Raw genomic sequence first — 22,384 nt, forward strand, 5'->3', positions numbered from 1 at the left:
AAGAAGACATCGCGGAGTTATTGGAGTTAAGTCATTCCATTTTAAAATAATATATCTCGTTCTGTATCGACTCTTATTAGCCTTAAATTGATATTATCAGTATTCTATATTAAAAGATATTACATTTTGTGGCACATAAGCATGGTTAGCTCTTTGAAAGAAACCGAATGTATCATAAAAATAATAAAGTATTAGGTGTTGAAATTAATTCGTAGCGTTTTTTAATGAAAGAATGTTATTTATTTCACATGAGCATTAAAAAATACATTAATGAAAGTACTTCCCATCACTTGTAAAACGCTACGAATTAATTCCAACACCTAATAATATTTTAAAAGTACATAATATTCAGTAAAATGTATTTATTTATTAATATGATGTCCAATCACTATTATTAAGAAAATAACAATTATGTAGGAAGGAAAATATTTTCATGATAATTTTCATGCTAAAATGTTGTCATGTTATCATGATAATTTTCATGTTGGAAGGTATAATAGCAGCATGTTCCTTATACTGTGACGCTTCTGAGATGCACGTCCGCGCGTGTTCAGCCGTCGACTGTTGAGCGGGTGTAAAAGAAAAATAGGCAGCATTACAGAAATTAGCTCGAAATGTGTAACTATTTCCGAGCACACTGAAGTACACATATAATTTCTATAATTTTATAAAAATATATTTGGAGTAATATGTTCATTAATAACGTTATTTATTTAAAAAAAAAATTATGAAACAAAGGAAAAAGCAGAATCGAACATAGGATCCTCAACATTCTGATCTCGCACTTAACGAGACCACGCTGAGTTTTTGCGGATCACCTCTATGAATGCGGTACATAAAATACACGGAAAATCATAAACTATATCTCGTCAACTATCACGTTTTGAAATCATTTTTGCTATTATACATTAATGACAAAAGTATATAATTAACCCTTTCACTTACAATATCGTGTGAGACTCGTGCTAAAGAAATCGGGCCAAACATAAGTATCATTGATGAGAGCCGTGGTACGTCTATCAGGCCAAACATAAACAACACGTTCCAGGCTGTTAATTATGGCACGCGCCAACGAAACTTAAATCATAGGGCAAAGGGTTAATATAATTTATTGAGTACAAATTAGTTCGGTCCGTTTTTTTGTGTTCAAAAATGCATTTATTTCAAAACAAAATGAATGAACAGATAAATTAAAATATTGGCTACTACTTTTTCCCATCTCTCAGGCAATTTTCGAATTCCATCTCGAAAAAATGACTCGTCTTTGGAGGCGATCCAATTTTGAAGCCAATTTTCGATTTCTGCAAAAGAAATCAACCGGTGACGTGCTGCATCCTTCGGAACAACCAATAATCAGAAGGAGCAGTGTCCGGAGAATACAGTGCGGTAAAACATCCCATTTGAGCGTTTCAAAATATTTTTTTACTTTTGCGATATGAGCGTTGTCATGAAGAAAAATAACTTTATCATATCTTTGCTCGTATTCCGGCTGTTTTTCTCGCAATGCACGGCTCAAATGAATCAATTGTAGCCGATACCGATCGCCCGTAATGGAATCGCCAGGTTTTAGCAGCTCATAGTAAACAACACCCTTTTGGTCCCACCAGATACAGAGCATGATCTTCGAACCATGAATGTTCGGCTTTGGTGTTGATGTTGAGGTCGACGGCAACGATTGACCGGGCTTAGCGTAGTATTTTTTCTTCTTGGAGTTATCGTAAAATATCCATTTCTCATCTCCAGTCACAATCCGATGCAAAAACCTTTTCTTTGTTGTCTTTGAATCAGCTGTTCGCAAGTGAAAAATCGTTTTTCAACGTCTTTCGGTTTCAGTTCATAAGGCACCCAATTTCCTTGTTTTTGAATTATTCCCATGGTTCTTAATCGTGCAGAACGGCTTGTTGAATTACTCCCAATGATTCTGCAAGCTCCTCTTGCGTTTGACTCTGATCTTCTTCGAGTAATGCCTCTAATTCTTTGTTTTCGAATTTTTTGGCCGTCCAGAGCGAGGCTTGTCTTCAATGCTGAAATCTCCATCCTTGAAACGTCGAAACCATTCCCTATGATTTATCAGTTGGAGTAGTGTCACCATAAACTTCGACAAGCATTCGATGGGCTTCAGCTGCACTTTCCTTCCAATTAAAGCAGAAAATTAGAACCTCTCGCAAATGCTGCTTGGTTAACACAAAATTCGACATTTCAAACACAATAGAAATCAAGGTTTTTGTATGTGTAAACTCAAAGCGATATAAACTGAATATTATTAGCAGATGTCTAACCTCTCTGAAAACGCCAAAATCAGCTATCACTATATATATGAACCATTCACAACAGCCGGAGCCATCTTTTGGAAAACGGACCGAACTAATTTGTACTCCTAATAACAAAAATTATGTATTATCTATGAATTGTCTCTTTCCCCCTTATGATACACGCCAAGCGGCCGAGATCGCCGAGAAAATATTTTCGGTAGAAACAAGCGACCACAGAAGGACAGAAACACTCATTGTTTTGCTAGACGAGCCTAGTTCGGCGTGTCCGCGCGGAGACTCACCGATTACAATCGGAACTTCTATCCGTTTTTGTTTTTCTCTGTCTCACTCTATCGAAACAACAGAAATTGAAAGAATTTCAAATCACAACACGATTGCTAGTTTTGCGTTTTTTTCGACAGACTTCGGTTTCTTGGACTAATATTCAATACTCCAGTAGATGTGAAAATCTTCAATTTTTGTCGTCTGCTAGAGTATAAAATATTAGTCCGAGCAACAGAAGTCTAACCAAAAAAAAAACGGTATTACGTCCAAACCCTTGAAAATTTGGTCAAGGAGACAATGAGGGAGAATGGAGAGGGTATGGAAGGACGGTCAGACTCAATCTCACAGGTATACGCGCGGAGGCGAATATCTATGAGTCGTACGCACCCTTTAAGTCCCGGAATGTGGGTCAACGTCCGAAGGGACGCTATGACACCTATTTCGCTGGACAGTGCGAACGTCGGTCCTATTTTTTCGGTCAAGGAACTTAATAAGTCCTTTGACCCGGGATCTTGTGCGATCTTAGGTATTCGAGGGAAGTGAATGCGAGAGGTGATATTAATAAAAGACAGGGGAATACCTTAAGTTATATTTATTAATAAAATAATAAACAAAGGGTTTTGTACATTATAACTTCTCTTTACATAAAAAATATTATATATATTATCTATAAAAAATATATACTATCTTGTGGATGAATGCGTGTATGTGTGTGTGTGTGTGTGTGTGTGTGTGTGTGTGTGTGTACAATGAATGTGTTTTTCCATAGGAAACGCGGGGGTGGACTGTAAATAATTATGACTTACTTAGTAGCTGTCCCCAAGATATCGGGTAGGTTCTAGACGAGTGGCCAAGGAGATCCGTCGTCAGCGAAGAGCGTCTGAAGAGCAGTCGCCATGGCGTATGGCTAACTTCAGTTGCGATTTGATTACACACTCGGACGGAATCGAACTGGCGTGATTAGCGCGTTATAATGATTTTCGGACTGTGCGAGACAATAAGTAACTAAGCGCGAACTCCATTGACGTGGACTGAATGGTTTAAAATTCTGTACTGACGTGAACCGAATGCTTCGAAATTTGGTACTGACGTGAACCGGGTGCTTCAAAATTTAGTACTGACGTTCTGTGCTTCCACGGGACTCTATTTATATCCCAAAAAAAGGGTGTTGAACTCTTTGTCTAGGATGCTAAGTTAGTTGCAATGTCACTCGGGATTTACAATTTTTATAACGTTCTATCAATGTTGATCTAAAGTATATAGAGTAGTTTCGAGAAGAAGAGAAAGTGATTTATGGTTTTCCTTAAAGAGCCAAGAGACAATTGCTCCGAGACGGATGACGAATTCTGTTATTCTTGCGGAAAATATGGCTAGATAAGCAAATAGTTACCATGTTACCATTGTCAGTTGCGAGTCTGGAGTTTCAAATAACGCTCCTGTTAGAAGTTATTCTATGCGTTTACGTTTTTTTAAGTGCGACATGGCGCCTGTTTTCTAAGATAAAATTGTTAGTCAGTTTCGGATGATAAAGCCTAGATTTTTACTATTGCGTGATTTCGGTACCTTTATAATGTCTTTGCAATCTTGTCTCTTTTCGGGCCTACATTAAGGTTATTGTTCTTTCCAGGTTGATTTACGAGTTTTCGCGGCGCCTGTTTCTCTGGTCCCTTTTTTAATTCTGTTAGTGTTTCTGTTCCGTTATCAGAAGGCGCTGCTCGGGTCTCGTAGACGCCAACCATAGTCGCGAAGAAAAAAATCGTGGCGTCTGTAGGACCTAACAACTCGAAGAAGATCAGAGTCAAACGCAAGAGGAGCTTGCAGAATCATTGGAAGTAACTCAAAAAGTCGTTTCTGCACGATTGAGAGCCATGGGAATAATTCAAAAACAAGGAAATTGGGTGCCTTATGAACTGAAACCGAGAGACGTTGAAAGGCGATTTTTCACTTACGAACAGCTGATTCAAAGACAACAAAGAAAAAGTTTTTTTGCATCGAATTGTGACTGGAGATAAGAAGTGGATATTCTATGACAACCCCAAGAAGAAAAAATACTACGCTAAGCCCGGTCAATCGTTGCCGTCGACCTCAACATCAACACCAAAGCCGAACATTCATGGTTCGAAGATCATGCTCTGTATCTGGTGGGACCAAAAGGGTGTTGTTTACTATGAACTGCTGAATCCTGGCGATTCCATTACGGGCGATCGGCTACAATTGATTCGTTTGAGCCGTGCATTGCGAGAAAAACGGCCGGAATACGAGCAAAGATATGATAAAGTTATTTTTCTTCATGACAACGCTCAGCCTCATATCGCAAAAGTAAAAAAATATTTTGAAACGCTCAAATGGGATGTTTTACCGCACTGTATTTTCCGGACATTGCTTCTTCTGATTATTGGTTGTTCCGAAGGATGCAGCACGTCACCAGTTGATTTCTTTTGCAGAAATCGAAAATGAGCTTCAAAATTGGATCGCCTCCAAAGACGAGTCATTTTTTCGAGATGGAATTCGAAAATTGCCTGAGAGATGGGAAAAAGTAGTAGCCTATACTTTAATTAATCTGTTCATTCATTTTGTTTTGAAATAAATGCATTTTTGAACACAAAAAAACGGACCGAATTAATTTATACTCCCAATAGAATTTTACTTTACCGCGTCCATATATCTGATCATCTATTTGTATTTCTTTTTTAGTGGAATAAACCTGGAGAATGCACTTAAATGACGTATCAATAATAGAACTTCAGAAATAATAGAGAGTTTTTACAATAACGTGGATTTAGATACGGTGAACGCCTTTTCTTAATTAGTCGCTAAGGAGAAGATAATGTGACCATGATATCGATTGTGTATCTTTTTTCTTAGAGTGAAAAGTAAAAATTTTTTGTATGTATGTGTGTATATGTATATGCATACATATATTTTGCGTGACGCTGTATGTGTAGAAAACGACGGCATTATACCAGTCAATCAGCTGTAACCAGTATGATCCGCGTTCACAGTATCGTTGCCGCGCAACAGAACTGTCAATTCAATGTAGTGTAGTAGTGTTCTACACACAACATATATATGTGTGTATATATATATATATACAGGGTCCATTATGAAAGTAATGCGCATGATTTTATTGTGACGCGAATATTCATCGCAGCGAGGTAAAATGGGTCGGGAAATGTGGTGGGAGGTCTGCCCTTCCAAGGCAGCCGGTCGCCAGTTTGCTCCGAGCAGTCTGAGTGGAAAGACGTGCCTCCGCGTGAAGTGTGTTTTTCGACTTTGTAATACGGCGCGATGGAACGTTTGCTTGAACAGCGATACGCCATCAAGTTTTGCGTGCGACTTGGAAAGAATGCAACCGAAACATTCCAAATGCTTCAAGAGGTCTTCAAGGACGACTGCATTTCAAAGTCACAGTCCGGGAGGTGGCACAAGGCGTTTAAGGAGGGCCGGGAGGAGGTCGCCGACGAACCCCGTTCTAGACGTCAAACAACGGCCAGAACCGACGAAAACGTGAATCGTGTGTGCGAAGTTTTGCGTTCCGACCGTCGATTGAGCATCCAGTACATCGCTGACACCCTAAACATGTCCACATTTGCGATACATGGGATAGTGACGGAGAATCTGACATCAAAGACGCGATCAAGCTTCACCATGACAATGCCCCCAGCCACGGCCTTCACTGTTGCCAACTACCTGGCCCGAAGCAACACCCCGGTGGTCCTCCAGCCCTCTTACAGTCCCGACTTAGCTCCGTGCGACTTTTTTTTGTTTCCCCGTCTGAAGAGAGAGCTGGAAGGAAAGCATTGGGAGTCCGTGGAAAACATCCAAAAGCATGTTACAACGTTCCTAAGAGACATTCCCGTCGAGGAGTTTCAGCGTGCCTTCCAGGCGTGACAGACACGTCTCCGCAAGTGTATTGATTCAGGGGGAGAGTATTTTGAAGAATTTTGAGCATTTGTACCGCTACGATCAATAAATTTATTTTTCTCAGAAAATGCGCATTACTTTTATAATGGACCATGTATATAATATATATATATATAGTATTATTATATTATATATATTTATTATATTATATTATATATATTGTATTATATATATATATATATAATATATATGTGCGAGAGCGAATCAGAGCGAGAGCGCTGACATGAAATTTTTAAAGTGATGCGGCGTTTGTCTAACAATATTTCTTGCGACTCAGATCCGGCTCGAAGGACCAGAAAATGTGCGAGAATGCACCGCGCGGAAAGATTCGAGTGAGAGAACGGCACACGGTTGATATGATACACGACAGTAAAGAGAACTCCGTCTTTGTAATTTAACAAAAGAATCTTCTTTAATATGCTCAGTTACAAAGTCAGAAAATATAATTAATTAAATATTAGATTAACAGAATATCAAATGCGGTCATCTTTTCCAAATTATAGTTGGAATCGTGGTGATGGAAAATCTCGGCGATTTTCTCGGCACTTCTCGAAAAGATTCGTTTTATAGCGGTTTTCACTAAGCGGTTAGCACGGCGGTTTTACGAAGCGATATAGTAGCGAGACTATGACTCTAAGAATTCTAAGAACTTTTAGAAGTAAGAACTCTAAGAAGTCTAAGGACTCTAAGCGGTGTAAACGGTCTAGGCGGTGTAAACGGTCTAAGCAATCTGCCCTGAAGGAACGGCGAGATCGAAGCATTTATTGCTTTCGGTCTGGACTTTCTTCTTGGGAGAAATCCAATGGAATTTTGCCACAATCGTATTTATCATGTGGCATTGGTTGTACAAAATTGATTGGCGCTTTCGATTCTTTTCTAACGACGTTCAACGTAACAGTCATGCGCGACAGAAAATCCGTACGCGGGATTGGTGACAGCGCGTGACGTATTCGTCGGAGCGCGGCGCTCGCGTGCGCGAATTGAATTGTTCTAGAACTTTCGATTGTCCGTTGCCGGAGCCTGTTTGCGTGTACCGAATTGTTTTGAAAAGACTAAAGAACGATGAATCCTTGACTTTGACGAGGCTTAATGTCAGGCTCGAGATGAAATCACGAGCTCGCCTTGTGCGTGCGTTCAATAACAATTACTGTCGGTTGATCGAAGGAGTTCTTACCTTTTTTTTCGAATTACCGATCTCAAACAATATATATATCTATATATAATAAATAAATATATATATATATATTATATATATATCTATATATGTATATATATATATATGTATATATATATAATATATATATATTTATATAGTGTTTTGTGTCCACAAAATAAAAAAAATATAGTAGCAGAATATTGTCTGCCTTTAGTAAGAGGTTATGGGTGCTTTCTAACAAGCGACTCACTCAGTACAATACAGTATCTCATTCTTGTAATGGTGAACAAGATTGTAATAATGCACCGTGTCACACTGTGTCTCTTGTTGGAAGGCACCCTATAAGGCCAGAATGGGAAAGGTTAGCATCTTTATGTCATTCGTGAAAATATCACTTTTATTTATCATACAAGTGATTAATATTATAATAATAAATTGAGCTTTGTCTAATTATGATCCAATGTCAGAGGCGTTCATTGTGGACTGACTATTTTTAATTTATTGGCAGAGGCATTCGATTATCAAATTTGATAAAATTACGGAACCAATTTATAGAATTTTGCGTCTGCAATTAAAGAAATGTGAATAGATGCATTGTCATGATGGAATCAAAAGCTGATTGCTTGACATGACCGACACAAAGAAACTAATAAAGAAAAAAAAAACTGAATATCAGTAAACAGTTTCTTTGAAACCTTACAACTTTTGTCTGAAGCGTTTTTTCTAAAAACGTTATGTAATGGCCTTATAGCATAAGAATGGCCGTAATTCGAACGTGAACCATAGTCATAGGTCAACGCATTATATTTTGGCGTACTATGCATGCCGATACAAATACAATTCACATTCATTTACGATTATAGTTATAGTCACCTTTATGTTCAGTTCCTAAACTCGGGGTCTTTTTGGACACTCTAATATATGCTACACATACATATATATAACATATATTACACAGTCAATAATCACATGCATAATTTTCGTATGATGTACGTTTATGTATATCATATTCAAAGTGTTTTAGCAAATGTATACACTTATAGGTCAATGTGTACGTTGACTAACAGCAAGTTACAATAAGTATATTTTTACTAAATACACTCTGACTGTGACTTAGATATATCTTCGGATGCAACTATGTATTTGAAATACATGAATACATGTATAATGTAATAGCACTTTTTCCTTTATTCTCAATGCCATTTTAACTTAGGATGTAACATGTATTGTCAGTACGTAAATACATTGCACATACATATGTAGCTATTCCATCTCTTTTTATTATGTTTAATGGGCCTTTTACAATTATAAGCCATAAATCAGCCATAAATAAGAAGTCAGACGCTAAAAATTGACTGTGATTGATCAATTTTTAGCTTCTGACTTCTGATTTGTAACTAATGTAGAAGGCCCACAAAAGAGAGATAGAAATTATTCATACTTAGCTTTTCATGCAGACATAATATAGACACATTAGTGAATATTAGAATTATATTTTATGTGCATTATGATGTAGACACATTACAAAACATAAAATATATTTCTAATTCATATTCACATACGTGTGTAGCTACTTCATCTCTTTTTGTTACGTATAACAAAAAGGTGTACTGATATTCTCTTTTTTCTACGTTTAATAAAAAAATATGTTTTTTTATGATCAAATATACAGATATTAGTGATATATGCTTTTATATTTTCAATATCAGAATATACATACAATTAACATAAATCAAAGCTAACGAGAATCAAACGCAGATGATCAGACATAACATCTTAAAAAAAATAATCAAATTACGAATCCTTTGATAAATCCTCATTTTATGTGTACATATATACGCATTATATATATATTGCAACCGCACTCACGAGCGTGGCGCAACTTCGTCGGACATTCAGCTGAAATTCCTGCCGGCGATCAGATGCCGGGGGGAGCGTTAAACGAAACGCGAAAAAAAATGCGTCTTCCCGCGATTACTCTTAGGGACGGCACATGATTACAAAGCAATAGTTGGGCGCCAGGCACGAGTGAGCGTGCCACTCTCTCCAGAACTCACGCGATATTTCTCTATACTTTACGATATTATAACGAGCTGCGAATGTCGACGGGCCCTCAACCGGCAGCTCAGCCTCGGAAGTGGCAGAGGGGGGTGGTTCGTGGCCGAGGATAATAGGTCTCTTGGAATAGCGAATAGGAGCGAAAATAAAGTACACACGAATTTAACAGTAACAAGGGTAACCAATATATTAAACGAGTCTACGACTCACATTTACAGTCAGCGATACAGTCGAGACGATAATTCTATGTGAGCGCAACAACGGATTTACATAAGCCGGCGGTTTTACACTAGGCGTCTCAAGTGCGTTACATTCCCGCGACCTTAAGGGCTCTGATATAGCAAACCGAATGGACAAGTAAATCTAACGCTACAGACGATAAAGACGATACGCGACAATACTACGGAACGGGACTTCGACGTAACATGTGATCCGCGATAACGACACTGATAAGAATTGATGAGGCTGTGGCCTTGGCGGACGCCCCGGAATTATCCCGACGACAAGGGCCATTCCGGGAGGCGACACGCGTACTCTACTCCCGCGAACTCTAATACACGATCAAACCACGTGCACTAACTCGCATTTCCAGTACACAAATCCGATATCTACGCCTCCCGGACGCGGAACCCGGCGACTGTACATGGGTGACGTTCGTCTCACCGGTTCCCTCGCAGGTGCTCTTAGCTGGCCTTGGAAAGCTCTCAATTGGTTGGCGTCCTGCGTCCTCTCCTCGAGCGGGCCACAGCTCAAGTGCTGGCCGCTAATCTTCCCGGGCGCACGCAGGGCTCGTTCTCCCCGCGAGGAGGCCTTATCACCTGCTTGGCGCGTGGCCCCGCGGCTTTCCGCTACTCGCGGAAACCGCGTCATGTCTACCGCATGTGTCCTGGCGCGCGAAATTCGAGAGATCACTGTAGTCTTTCTCAGGTCGTGGCCTCGAGGCGCCTCTCCGGGGCTCTCGCCGTCCTTGTAGAGCAGAGTGGCCTTCCCCGTCGTGCTGACTCTCTATCCGCTTTGCGCCTGGAAGAGGGTGCGATAAAAGGTGCTTTGCGATAATACAAAAAGAAAACGTAACGAATGCGGGAAAGATATCACCTGCGTGCGACCCGGGGCCAGGTATCGTGCCTCCCGGCGGTCTGTCCTCAGCGGTTGTCTCTGGACTCTCAATTCTTGTCGTGCTTCTTTCTCTTCTCCCCGGTGAGATTGCGTCACTCCGCCAAGGTCGCGGGAGTCGCCGGCCTCTGTAACCCTCGGTACGGGAATACACCGAAATGGAAATAAAAAAAAACGGCAGCGCGAAGCGCGCATGATACGCGAACGACGACGCGGGAGAAGCGTAGGTGCGTCCGCCCCCTCCCAAAAGGTGAGAGGATCCAGGACGCTATACTGCACTATTCGGTCAGGCCATGCGGCCCTTGTGACGGACGGAAGACGTCACGTCACAATATATATATATATAATATATATATATATATATATATATATATATATATAATATATATTATATATGTATACAATTTTAATATTGCATATTTAAACATAGGGAATGCATAAATAGCTTAGCATTGGTAATTTCTATCTACAATGTATGTATATTCACTCATTATAGTATACATATATGCAATATTGTATAATATTACCTATGTGTATTACATTTAAGTACACATACCACTAATATTTTAATGATTACCTTTTACATCTTTTTGTTAAACGTAGCAAAAAATGGTATAGCTACGTATATTATATGTGTAATATATTATATATCTATCACTAATATTATACATATCACTAATACATATCACATCCTAACCTAAAATGACATTGTACGACAGCGAAACTGCTATTAGGGCCATGTGTCAATGTACACTGTCAATACTGAAAACCTATAATTACGTATTTTCAGTACTCGCAGTTAATATCTGTTTGAGATCGGTAATTCGGAAAAAAAGTATCTTGAAGATGCATTCGAGGAGAGCGAATACAACTCGACCAGAGTCGATGACTCAGCGAGAGTGACGTACATCACGCAACGAAGTCTCCTTCTCGACTATGTTCGGAAACTCAAGGCGAAGGAACCGAGCTCAGCTTCCAAAACAGAAGGTAATGAGTCTTCCGGAAAACCATCGCTGCCTCGCCTCAAGATTAATTCTTTCTCTGGCGCATACGAAGACTGGCCTACATTCTGAGATCTCTTTCAATCCATTGTGGGAGACAATTCATCAATCTCAGCAATCGAGAAATTTCATTACCTGAAAACTTGTCTGGAGGGTCCTGCTGAGGAACTGATTCGACCGTTAGCAGTAACCGGAGACAACTATCCACGCGCATGGGAGCTGCTGAGCGAGCAGTACGAAAATAAGAGAGAGTTATCACGCTCCAATTTCTCCAAGTTTACCGCCGTGGCTAAGATGAAGAGCGAAACTGAGGAGGAGCTCAACCGCATCTTCAACGCCGTGACCAGGGTAGTCAACGGCCAGGAGAGCATCGATAAGCCTATCGGCTCTCATGGCTTCGATATACTAAATCATCTTGTCGTCGAGCTCTTCGATCCAAGAACTCGCCTGGAGTGGGAGTCACTCTCAAGCGCCTCGAGCGACATGCCCACTCATAAAGAGCTGATGAACTTCATAAACAAAAGGGCACGTACTCTCAAAGCCGCCAAAGCAAAATCGCTCAAGGTCTCCGACAACCCGTCGCGACCAAGTCGCATCACGTCAAGAAATACACCGAATCTTCACAATGCGTCCTATGCAAGGGTAAGCACCACGTGATGGCGTGTGAAGAATTCAAGAAGAAATCCGCTGTCGACCGCAAGGCCGTCGCCGAAACTCACAGGCTGTGCTTCAACTGCCTCTCATACATTCGCGAAATGCCAGTCGACGAGGACGTGTTCCACGTGCAAGTCTCGTCACCACTCAATGTTACACGACGCGTACGTTTCACCGAAACCTCAAGAGGTCAGCTCACTGTCGGCAATGCGCCGCGATAACGACCGCAAGGCTATTTTGCTCGCAACTGCGCGAGTTTCCATCGCTGATCGTCACGGCAATCGGCATACCGCACGCGTGCTCATCGACCAAGGTTCGGAAATTTCTTTGATTTCCGAGGCTCTGGTTCAGCGCCTACGCCTGCCACGCTCTCGATCCGCAATCGAAGTCATCGGCATCAGCGGCAAAAGCTCCGGGCCCAGCAGGGGAAAGGTGACGCTCAACGTGACCTCGTTAACCACAGGGACCGACTTCACCGTCGGAGCCTTTATTCTGCCGCGTCTTTCGCTTTACCAAGGCTCTCACGCAAAGATCAGAATGGAGTGGCCACACTTAAAGGGGCTCCAATTGGCTGATCCGGACTACGCAGCAAACGACTCTATTGACCTACTTTTTGGAACGGAAGTATGCTCAATCATTCTCCAGGATGGCCTTCGCAAAGGAGGCCCCCAAGCGCTATCGCTCAAAAGACACTGCTCGGCTGGATCTTATCGGGAGGTTGCGACCAAGTAACCAACTCAGCACAGCGCCACTCGCTTCAGTGCACCGCAGATCATGAGCTAGCCGAACTTGTGCACCGCTTCTGGGAGCAGGAACGAGAGGTGCCCGCTCCCGTCGCACTCACGCCAAAAGAGCAGCAATGTGAAGACATTTTCGTACTGCAGCATCAACGCACTGCCGAAGGACGACATACATAGTGCGACTGCCTTTTGCATCTCCGCCGACGACGCTGGTTGAGACGCGAAGATCTGCTGAACGACTCTTAATCGCCATCGGAGCGACGCTGTGAGAGAGACGTACGATTCGGCGATCTCTACCGCGCCTTCCTGAAGGAATACGAGGACCAAGGTCACATGGAATTGGCGCAAGAACCTCCGAATTCTGGCGAAGATCGGTGCTACCTTCCACATCACGGCGTCCTTCGAGAATCCAGCACCATTACGAAGCTCAGAGTCGTCTTCAACGGATCGCAGCGTACAAGGTCCGGTGAGTCACTCAATACTCGTCTGCTAGTTGGGGCTAACTTGCTGCCACCCCTCGCGAACGTACTTCTGCGGTGGCGGTGGCATCGGTACGCGCTAGTGGCTGACATCGAAAAGATGTATCGGCAGATTCTTGTTCATCCTGATGATCAAAGGCATCAATGCATTCTTTGGCGACACAGCGTTGATGAGCCTATACGCGAGTTTACATTGAAAACCGTCACTTACGGTCTCGCATGCGCGCCATTTCTCGCCATTCGCACTCTACGTCAACTCGCCGACGACGACGGATGGCGTTTCCCTCGAGGCGCAGATGCGTTACGACACGACTGCTACGTCGACGATGTCGTAACCGGAGCGCATAACAAAGCCGATGCTATCGCTCTCCAAGTCGAGCTCCGCAACCTCTGCATGGCGGGCGGGTTCTCTCTCCGAAAGTGGGTCGCCAACTGCCAGGAGCTTCTTCGCGACATTCCGCCCGAATACTGCCTCACCAGAGACTCGCGGTCGTGGGAACAAGAGAACCACTCAACGCTGGAATTGCGCTGGTATCCAACCAGGGATGAATTCGCCTTCTCTGTTCCTCCTCGCACCGTCGTCGCGTTTACCAAGAGAAGTCTGCTGTCGGAGACCGCTCGACTCTTCGACCCGCTCGGATGGCTGGCTCCAGTAACCATTCAAGCAAAAATTCTAATTCAGTCGGCCTGGCTGCAACAGCTAGATTGGGACTCACCATTGCCGTCAACCATCACTGGAAAGTGGAAGCGGCTCTGAGAAGAACTTCCACTGCTTGAGAAGCTCAGAGTCAGCCGCTGGCTCGGTACCGGCGACACGAGCTCTCAGTTTGAATTACACGGCTTCGCAGACGCGTCCGAAAGAGGTTACGCCGCTGTGGTGTACCTCCGCATCACCGCAAACAACCAAACAAAGACTCGATTATTGACAGCCAAAAGCAAGGTCGCGCCGATTAAACTTGTTTCTCTCCCGCGACTCGAACTCTGCGCCGCCGCCTTACTTTCAAGTGTACTCGTGCACACGCGCTCTGTGCCAAACTTAGCTACAACGCCAGTGATCTTGTGGTCAGACTCCAAGATCACGTTCCACTGGATTCGAGGTCACGTCTCTCGTTGGAAAACTTACGTGGCCAACAGAGTATCACGAATCCAGCAGCAACGTCGGGAAGCTCAATGGCGTCACGTCCCGGGCAAGGACAACCCTGCCGACTGTGCCTCCCGGGGACTGACACCATGCGAGCTCCTCAGCCATCCCTTGTGGTGGACGGGTCCCGCATGGTTATGCGGGAATCCGGCGCAATGGCCAAGCATCGATCTGGAGCCCATCATGGATGTACCGGAGCAACGGGCCACCACACTCGCGGCAGTCATCAGGAGCAACCACGAGTCGGAAGAATTCCTCAGGTTCTCGTCATTACACCAATTGCTGAGAGTGACTTCCTGGTGCTTGCGCTGGCGTCACCGCAGTCGCTCAGTGAAATCTGTGGACAATCAGCTCCACGGGTCAGCGCTTCTCCCAGCTGAACTCGACGCAGCACTCCTTCAATGGATTCGCGTAGTGCAGTCACGGCATTATCAGGAGGAGATGACTGCTATCGGAAACCAACGCTGTCTTGCACGATCCAGCCATCTGCGAACCCTCAGCCCGTACATGGACGAACACGGAGGCGTCCTGCGAGTCGGAGGACGCCTCAAGCACGCAGCGCTGTCTTTCGACGAGCGACATCCTATCATCGTGCCTCCAAGGTCATGGCTCACTCGCCTGCTGGTGGAAGCATACCATCGCCGTACTCTCCACGGAGGAGTTTAGATGACCCTGGGAATGCTTCGCCTCCGGTTCTGGATTCCACAAGGCCGAGCGGTGGTCAAGCGATGGCTGCATCAGTGCGTGACATGCACTCGGTGAAGGGCTGCCACTCCGCAACCGAAAATGGGAAACCTTCTTCCAGGAAGAGTGACTCCTGCACGACCATTTCTTCATGTGAGCATCGATTACGCTGGGCCTATCTTCATCAGGACGAGCAAAGGGCGTGGGCACAGCGCTCACAAAGCGTTCATCGCCGTCTTTGTTTGTTTTAGCTCCAAGGCCGTTCACCTCGAGGCTGTTTCAGCATACACCACCGACGCGTTTCTGGCTGCTCTCCGTCGCTTCACATCTCGCCGAGGACTGTGCACGGACATCTATTCCGATTGCGGCACCAATTTTTTGGGCGCCGACCGGCAACTTCGAGAGATGCTCCGAGCCTCCTCGTCAGAAGGACGAAAGATCGCACACGTCGCTACATCAGAGGGGATCTATTGGCATTTTAATCCCCCTTCAGCACCACATTTTGGTGGACTCTGGGAGGCGGCCGTGAAATCGGCTAAGTATCACCTGCGCCGAACCATCGGCGAAACCAGGCTCACCTTCGAAGAAATGAGCACCCTGCTCGCACAAGTGGAGGCATGCCTGAACTCCCGGTCCATGCATGCCCTCTCAGACGACTCCGACGATCTCACAGCTCTGACACCAGATCACCTGCTCATCGGGGCACCACTGCTAGTCATTCCCGAGCCTTCCTTGTCGGACAAGAAGGAAAATTTGCTTTCTAGGTGGCAATTTATCCAACGAATGCGAGACCACTTCTGGCAGAGATGGTCACGCGAGTACTTACACACTCTGGCTACCAGACCGAAATGGACCAAGGACGCTTTGCCACCACGCATTGGATCGCTATGCATCATTCGTTCCGAGCTCTCACCGCCAAATAAGTAGCCACTGGCACGGATCACGCAGCTACATCCTGGAGACGACGGCGTTGTGCGAGTGGTCACAGTCAAAACAGCCTCATCCGAATTAATTCGTCCTTTAGTCAAATTAGTTCTATTGCCAGAAGATGCTACCGCGTTTATCTCGCACACTAATGCATCGAATGTAAGGGAGAGCTGGAATTGATCGCCTGTACGTTCGTGAATCATTGCTCCAATTGTATTTTATCATATAACTCTCGTTCACGGTTCAAGCTCTTCCACGGATTCAATGTATTGTATCGCATATCTTATGTACGTGTTTGCGGTTTTATTGTAATCTCAATGCGTAACTTTTTATACATATATCGTCACGGAGATGACGAGGCGGGCGGGAATGTTTGAGATCGGTAATTCGGAAAAAAAGTAAGAACTCCTTCGATCGACCGACAGTAATTGTTATTGAACGCACGCACAAGGCGAGCTCGTGATTTCATCTCGAGCCTGACATTAAGCCTCGTCGAAGTCAGGGATTCGTCGTTCTTTAGTCTTTTCAAAACAATTCGGTACACGCAAACAGGCACCGGCAACGGACAATCGAAAGTTCTAGAACAATTCAATTCGCGCACGCGAGCGCCGCGCTCCGACGAATACGTCACGCGCTGTCACCAATCCCACGTACGGATTTTCTATCGCGCATGATTGTTACGTTGAACGTCATTAGAAAAGAATCGAAAGCGCCAATCAATTTTGTACAACCAATGCTACGTAATAATTACGATTGTGGCAAAATGGATTTCTCCCAAGAAGATAGCCCAGGCCGAAAGCAATAAATGCTTCGATCTCGCCGTTCCTCTTGCTTAGACCACTTAGACCGCTTAGACCGCTCAGATTGCTTAGATTGCTTACTTCTTAAAGTTCTTAGACTTCTTAGAGTTCTTAGAGTCATAGTCTCGCTACTATATCGCTTCGTAAAACCGTGCTAACCGCTTAGTGAAAACCGCTATAAAACCGCATCTTTTCGAGAAGTGCCGAGAAAATCGCCGAGATTTTCCATCACCGCGATTCCAAATACGATTTGGAAAAAGTGACCGCATTTAATATTCTGTTAATCTAATATTTAATTAATTATATTTTCTGACTTTGTAACTGAGCATATTAAAGAAGATTCTTTTGTTAAATTACAAAGAAATGGAGTTCTCTTTACTGTCGTGCATCATATCAACCTTGTGCCGTTTTCTCTCTCGAATCTTTCCGCGCGGTGCATTCCCGCACAATATCGGTACACAGTCATCACTTTTTCCTATGATCAATATCATTTTAGGGTTTAGTCAAGATGTAACATATATTATTGTCAATATATGGACACGTGTTTCATATATGTATGTATATATATATATATATATATATATATATATATATATATATATATATATGGATATTCATGAAAAAGAATTACATTATGTATGATCAATTAATGTGTACATTATGTATGTCGTATTCATTTATTGATACTATATTATTATTATCTAAAATGGCATTGGACATAAGGAAAAAGTGCTACTACGGCTTCGTATCGATATAACTATTAAAGTTAAAAATCTGTACTTTATGTATATTACAGATTTTTAGTATTGGTGGTATATATTGGAACACGGCTACATTGCATGTGTATATAATACAACTATATTTCTAAGGCCCGATTCCACAAGTATAAGATTTACTTCAATTCCGGTTTATTTTTTTCTCAATTCTAAAATTGAAAAATTTTCCAAAATAAATTTTACATTTTTGGAACCGATCCTAATACACGTCCCTGCTAAGATAGTAATGTAGGAAATGGAACGACGAGGTATAAATAAATAGCTTAACCAAATATTTCACAAAATAATTGTAACCATGAAATTTTTTTGTTTCTTGAATTTTCATTTTTTTAGTTTATTACTAAAAAAATCACGTTTGAGTATGGAGTGCATCTGATTAACAAATTTAAAGTCAAATCAGCTATGTTTCTTTATTTAATATGCTGTAAAAAGTGTCCAACTGGACAATTAAATGTATGAAATTATCAGTACAAAATTGTTTTTTGTGAATTTAATTGCAGATGCAAATATGATACATGTAAATAAATTATTAATAAGTTATTTGCCAAATGCTAGTGTAATTGTCGAACATAGTTGCAAAATATATTTTTGGTGTAACACTAATTTACTTTTATATTTGCAAAAGTTAGTATTATATCTTCAACAATTACGCAAATTTTACGAGAATTTCAAAGCTTTGCGTTTAAATCTCAATGAACAGAGAGCGAGTGAAAAAAAAGGCTTTTTTCAGTATTTTTAATTTTGTTTTCATTGAACTAATAAATCGATTTTAATGTTCCACGTCATTTTGTTGGTAATTTGAATACCTACATTTTTTTATACCGAACTTTTTTCCATACAATCAATATCTTTCGTTTTATAAACAAAAAACGTGCTTTTTACAGCTATTCGGTTTTTTTCGCCTATTTTCTTCACAAGTCTTTAATTTCAAATATACGCATTTCTTTTCTGATGGCCTTTCGAGACTTTCGTGAAAAGAAATACTGATTTATAATTTTTTTTCGGTAAAATTCTACTTTTACTGAACTATTCTTGCAACTCTTTATGAAGGAGGAATATACCGTATAACGCGCATGAAAAATCGTAAACAATTAAATATTTCATAAACTGTTGTTAACAAGATTTATACTATTATGGATTAATGGGAGGGATACTATTACAACAATTTATTAAAATTTATATATTATTTAGAATGCCCTCCACTCTTTATTGATATCTAGGATCGCTGAGCGACCAAGATTGCTAAGGAAGCATTTTCGGTTGTTTGAAACAAACGACTAGTGTGAGAAGGAGCTCGCTGTCTCGTTCACTTTCAGCACGCCGCAGACGAGCACACGGATATAAACTCGTGCTTAAGTGTGTGGCTATCGGTTTCGCCAGACCGTGATTCTGTGTCGCCACTGTCAATGCAGAGTTCTTAGCTGAGTAGTCAGGATACTTAATGCGATTTCATTGGCGCCTGTGACATATTTGCCGTAATAATCTGTTTAGTTGAGCACATTATGACTCACCATTGAGAAGAAATCCGAATTAATTGAATTTTGTTGTTAGGGAAAGGATCATGGTATTCTTGTTGCGTTACGTGTAACGCTATTTTCTCTTCGTCAGAGACTTGTCTTGTGCCTTGTGGCTTGTCGTTGATCTGTGTCGCCTTGCCTTGTGGCCACGCCCGAAGGAATTCAGCAGCGCGTAATAAAAAGAGGCAATTTGCTTTGTGTGAAAATTTAATACATCTAAGTTACACTCGCGTCACATACTATAAAGAATAAAAGAAACGGCTTGCGCACCGGTCACGCGTGTGCACACAGAAGCGCCAAAAAACGGCGAGGAAGACGACGGAAGCAGCATAATCGCGCGCATGCCCTCCCCATCAGCGACACGAGAACGTTGTAATCACGTTGCCAAGCTGACGGGCTGGTATTAAACCGGCTAAACTTACATTAACAAGCGCCAACATACCGCCACCCTTGAAAGAATCGTCTTTCAATAAATACAATAAATACAAAAAATGAATATGTTTGATCAACAAAATAACATCATGTTGTCAACGATGAAGATAATAATACTAAGACATGAACATGGACACTAAGAGATACATAGAAAACGTTAAATTTTCAATGTCATAACCAGACCTTAATTTTCAATTGGAAGTAGACAGAAACGAGTAATAGGTCGCTTATAACTGCTGTTAGCAGTACGCACTGTTACAATGCGTGCTATTGTATCCTTGCCTGGATGTATGTCTTGAATTCTTCCCAGAGGCTATGATTGTGAAGGAGTGTTGTCTTCTTTGATGATAACCATTTGGCCGATATGTATGGACGGTTCGTTTATCTGCCACTTGTTACGCTCCTGGCATTGATGAAGGTACTCGCGAGTCCATCGTTTCCAAAAATGTTGTCGCAATAGCTGTATGTACTGTCATCGGGAGAAACGGTTTAAGTACGGTTTCGTCTAGAGATGGCTCTGGATAAGCTGTGAGAGGTGTACCCACTAAAAAGTGTTCGGGAGTTAAAGAGGTGAAGTCGTTGGGGTCCTTGGAAAGAGGGATGAGCGGACACGAGTTCAATATCGCTTCAATCTGGATGAGTAATGTTTCCAGCTCCTCGCGTTTCAAATTGGAATTCTTTGTAATGTAAGCCAAATGTCGCTTGGTCGCCTTCACGGCGGCTTCCCATAAACCTCCATGGTGGGGAGACCGTGGTGGGATAAAACGCCATTGCACTCTATCTAAATTTAGGGTTTGATTCTGGATATGTTGTTAAGTTGACTCATTACGCAGCAGATCCCTTAACTCACTCAATTCGCGTTCGGCGCCGACGAAGTTTAGTCCATTGTCAGAAAAGATGTCCGAAGGGAAACCTCTTCTTGCTACGAACCGCCTGAAGACGTTTAGAAATGCTGACGACCAGTTAGACGCTAATTCGATATGGACTGCCTTGGTGGCTAAACAAATAAAAATTGCGATATAGTATTTTATTAGCTTAGTGATTTTTTTAGCACCTTCTTTGTAATAGAGGGGGCCGGCATAATCCACTCCACATTGACCATATTTTTGAAGAAATTTTAATTCGCGGTTCCGGCAAGTTTCCCATCATAGCAGAAGCGAGTTTTGATGAACTCTGAGACGATACATTTCCTCGAGAATTTGTCGAATGGCGTTACGTGCCGAAGTGAGCCAGTAACGCTCACGTACCGCGGCCAGAGTAGCTTGTGGTCCGGCATGAAAGCCTTTCATATTCATGTATCACAATTAAGCGGGAAAATGGATGATTTCCAGGCAACAGCATTGGATGCTTGGAGGCATAAGGCAAAGAGGATTCTCTTAAACGACCGCCGACACGTAAGAAGCCAGAATCGTCAAGAAATGGATTTAATTTTAAGATAGGACTGTATGTAGGAACCGCCTTGTGATTGCTAAGTGCCTTCATTTCACTTGAAAAATGCCTCGTTTTTATTATTTTGATTAGACGATAAATTGCCTGTTGCTGCTCATTAAAAAATATAGGTGGAATGTCCTTATTCTGCAAAGATGAGATCTCCTGAGAATGGTTGGATAAATCCCTTGAACTCTTGGATCTTTTTATAAACGAATCATGTACGCAAAGACTCGAATGAGCCTATTAAAGTTTGAATACCGATAGAATACGTCAGATTCTTGTGCACCAGCGCTCATTCCGATGATAGCCTTAAGTTTCCATTCAGGGACGTTGGCCACGTCTGCAGGTAGAGCTTCTTGAGGCCAGCTTTCCCTGTCACGTCTCGGTCAGGAGAGCCCCGATCACCAGATCTCCATTTGCGCCAGGGAACCCGGCATGACGCCGCGGGACAATGGATCCGCGGGATTATCCTGACTCGGAATGTGATTCCATTGCCAAATCCATATTAATTCCTGTATCTCACCAGTGCGATATGCCACAAAGGTTGACCAGGATCGATTGCAACCATGATAGTACAATTGTAGAATCCGTCCATAAATGAATGGATGCAATTGGATGCTACAGGTGAGACATTTGGAGATCCTGTTGATAAGACGAGCCAGTAGCAATGCACCACATAACTCGAGGCGCGGAAACGACAGATTCTTCAATGGTGCCACTCTGAATTTGGAGCAAAGTAGGTGAGTGCAATAAGTATCGTTGATTGAAGTGGAGCGCAAATAAATGCATGCTCCGTATGCAATTTCGCTAGAGTCTGAGAATCCATGTAACTTCAAATTGGTATATTCTTGTATTGGTATGTTCTATGATTGTGACAAGACGAGGAATGCGTATGCCATGCAGTTCCTGTAACTCCGTTTCGAAGCGCTTCCATTTAATATATAATTCTAAGAGAATCGATTCATCCCAGTCAAGCTTGAATCGCCAGAGGTCCTGCATGATGGATTTGGCGAG

General features: G+C 42.4%; 2 protein-coding genes across 2 annotated transcripts; one reads left to right on the forward strand and one right to left on the reverse strand.

Moving 5' to 3' along the window:
* The first annotated feature begins 13,516 nt into the window (after nucleotides 1-13,516).
* On the forward strand, nucleotides 13,517-14,419 carry LOC147906664 (uncharacterized). Its single transcript, XM_087416218.1, has one exon. It carries the CDS (start codon nucleotides 13,517-13,519, stop codon nucleotides 14,417-14,419), a length of 903 nt encoding a protein of 300 aa, XP_087272344.1.
* Nucleotides 14,420-20,334: 5,915 nt separating this feature from the next.
* On the reverse strand, nucleotides 20,335-21,938 carry LOC105144955 (uncharacterized). Its single transcript, XM_011054220.1, has 4 exons — nucleotides 21,894-21,938; nucleotides 21,187-21,610; nucleotides 20,790-20,936; nucleotides 20,335-20,720 (listed from the first exon to the last, which is right to left on the reverse strand). Exons 1-4 carry the CDS (start codon nucleotides 21,936-21,938, stop codon nucleotides 20,335-20,337), a joined length of 1,002 nt encoding a protein of 333 aa, XP_011052522.1.
* Between the last annotated feature and the right edge of the window lie 446 nt (nucleotides 21,939-22,384).

This window comes from Acromyrmex echinatior, chromosome 19 (genome assembly GCF_024713525.1).
Source record: "Acromyrmex echinatior isolate Ae372 chromosome 19, ASM2471352v2, whole genome shotgun sequence".
NCBI lineage: Eukaryota > Metazoa > Arthropoda > Insecta > Hymenoptera > Formicidae > Acromyrmex > Acromyrmex echinatior.

Excerpts from the sequence above, each read along its gene's own strand:
- LOC147906664 (XM_087416218.1), top strand. The coding sequence starts at position 13,517 with ATGGAATTGGCGCAAGAACCTCCGAATTCTGGCGAAGATCGGTGCTAC.
- LOC105144955 (XM_011054220.1), bottom strand. The coding sequence starts at position 21,938 with ATGGTTGCAATCGATCCTGGTCAACCTTTGTGGCATATCGCACTG. Across the intron at positions 21,611-21,893 it reads CTTTGTGGCATATCGCACTG|GCTCATTCGAGTCTTTGCGT; the intron begins GTGAGATACAGG and ends AAACTTTAATAG. Across the intron at positions 20,721-20,789 it reads CGGCGCCGAACGCGAATTGA|ATAGAGTGCAATGGCGTTTT; the intron begins GTGAGTTAAGGG and ends CCCTAAATTTAG.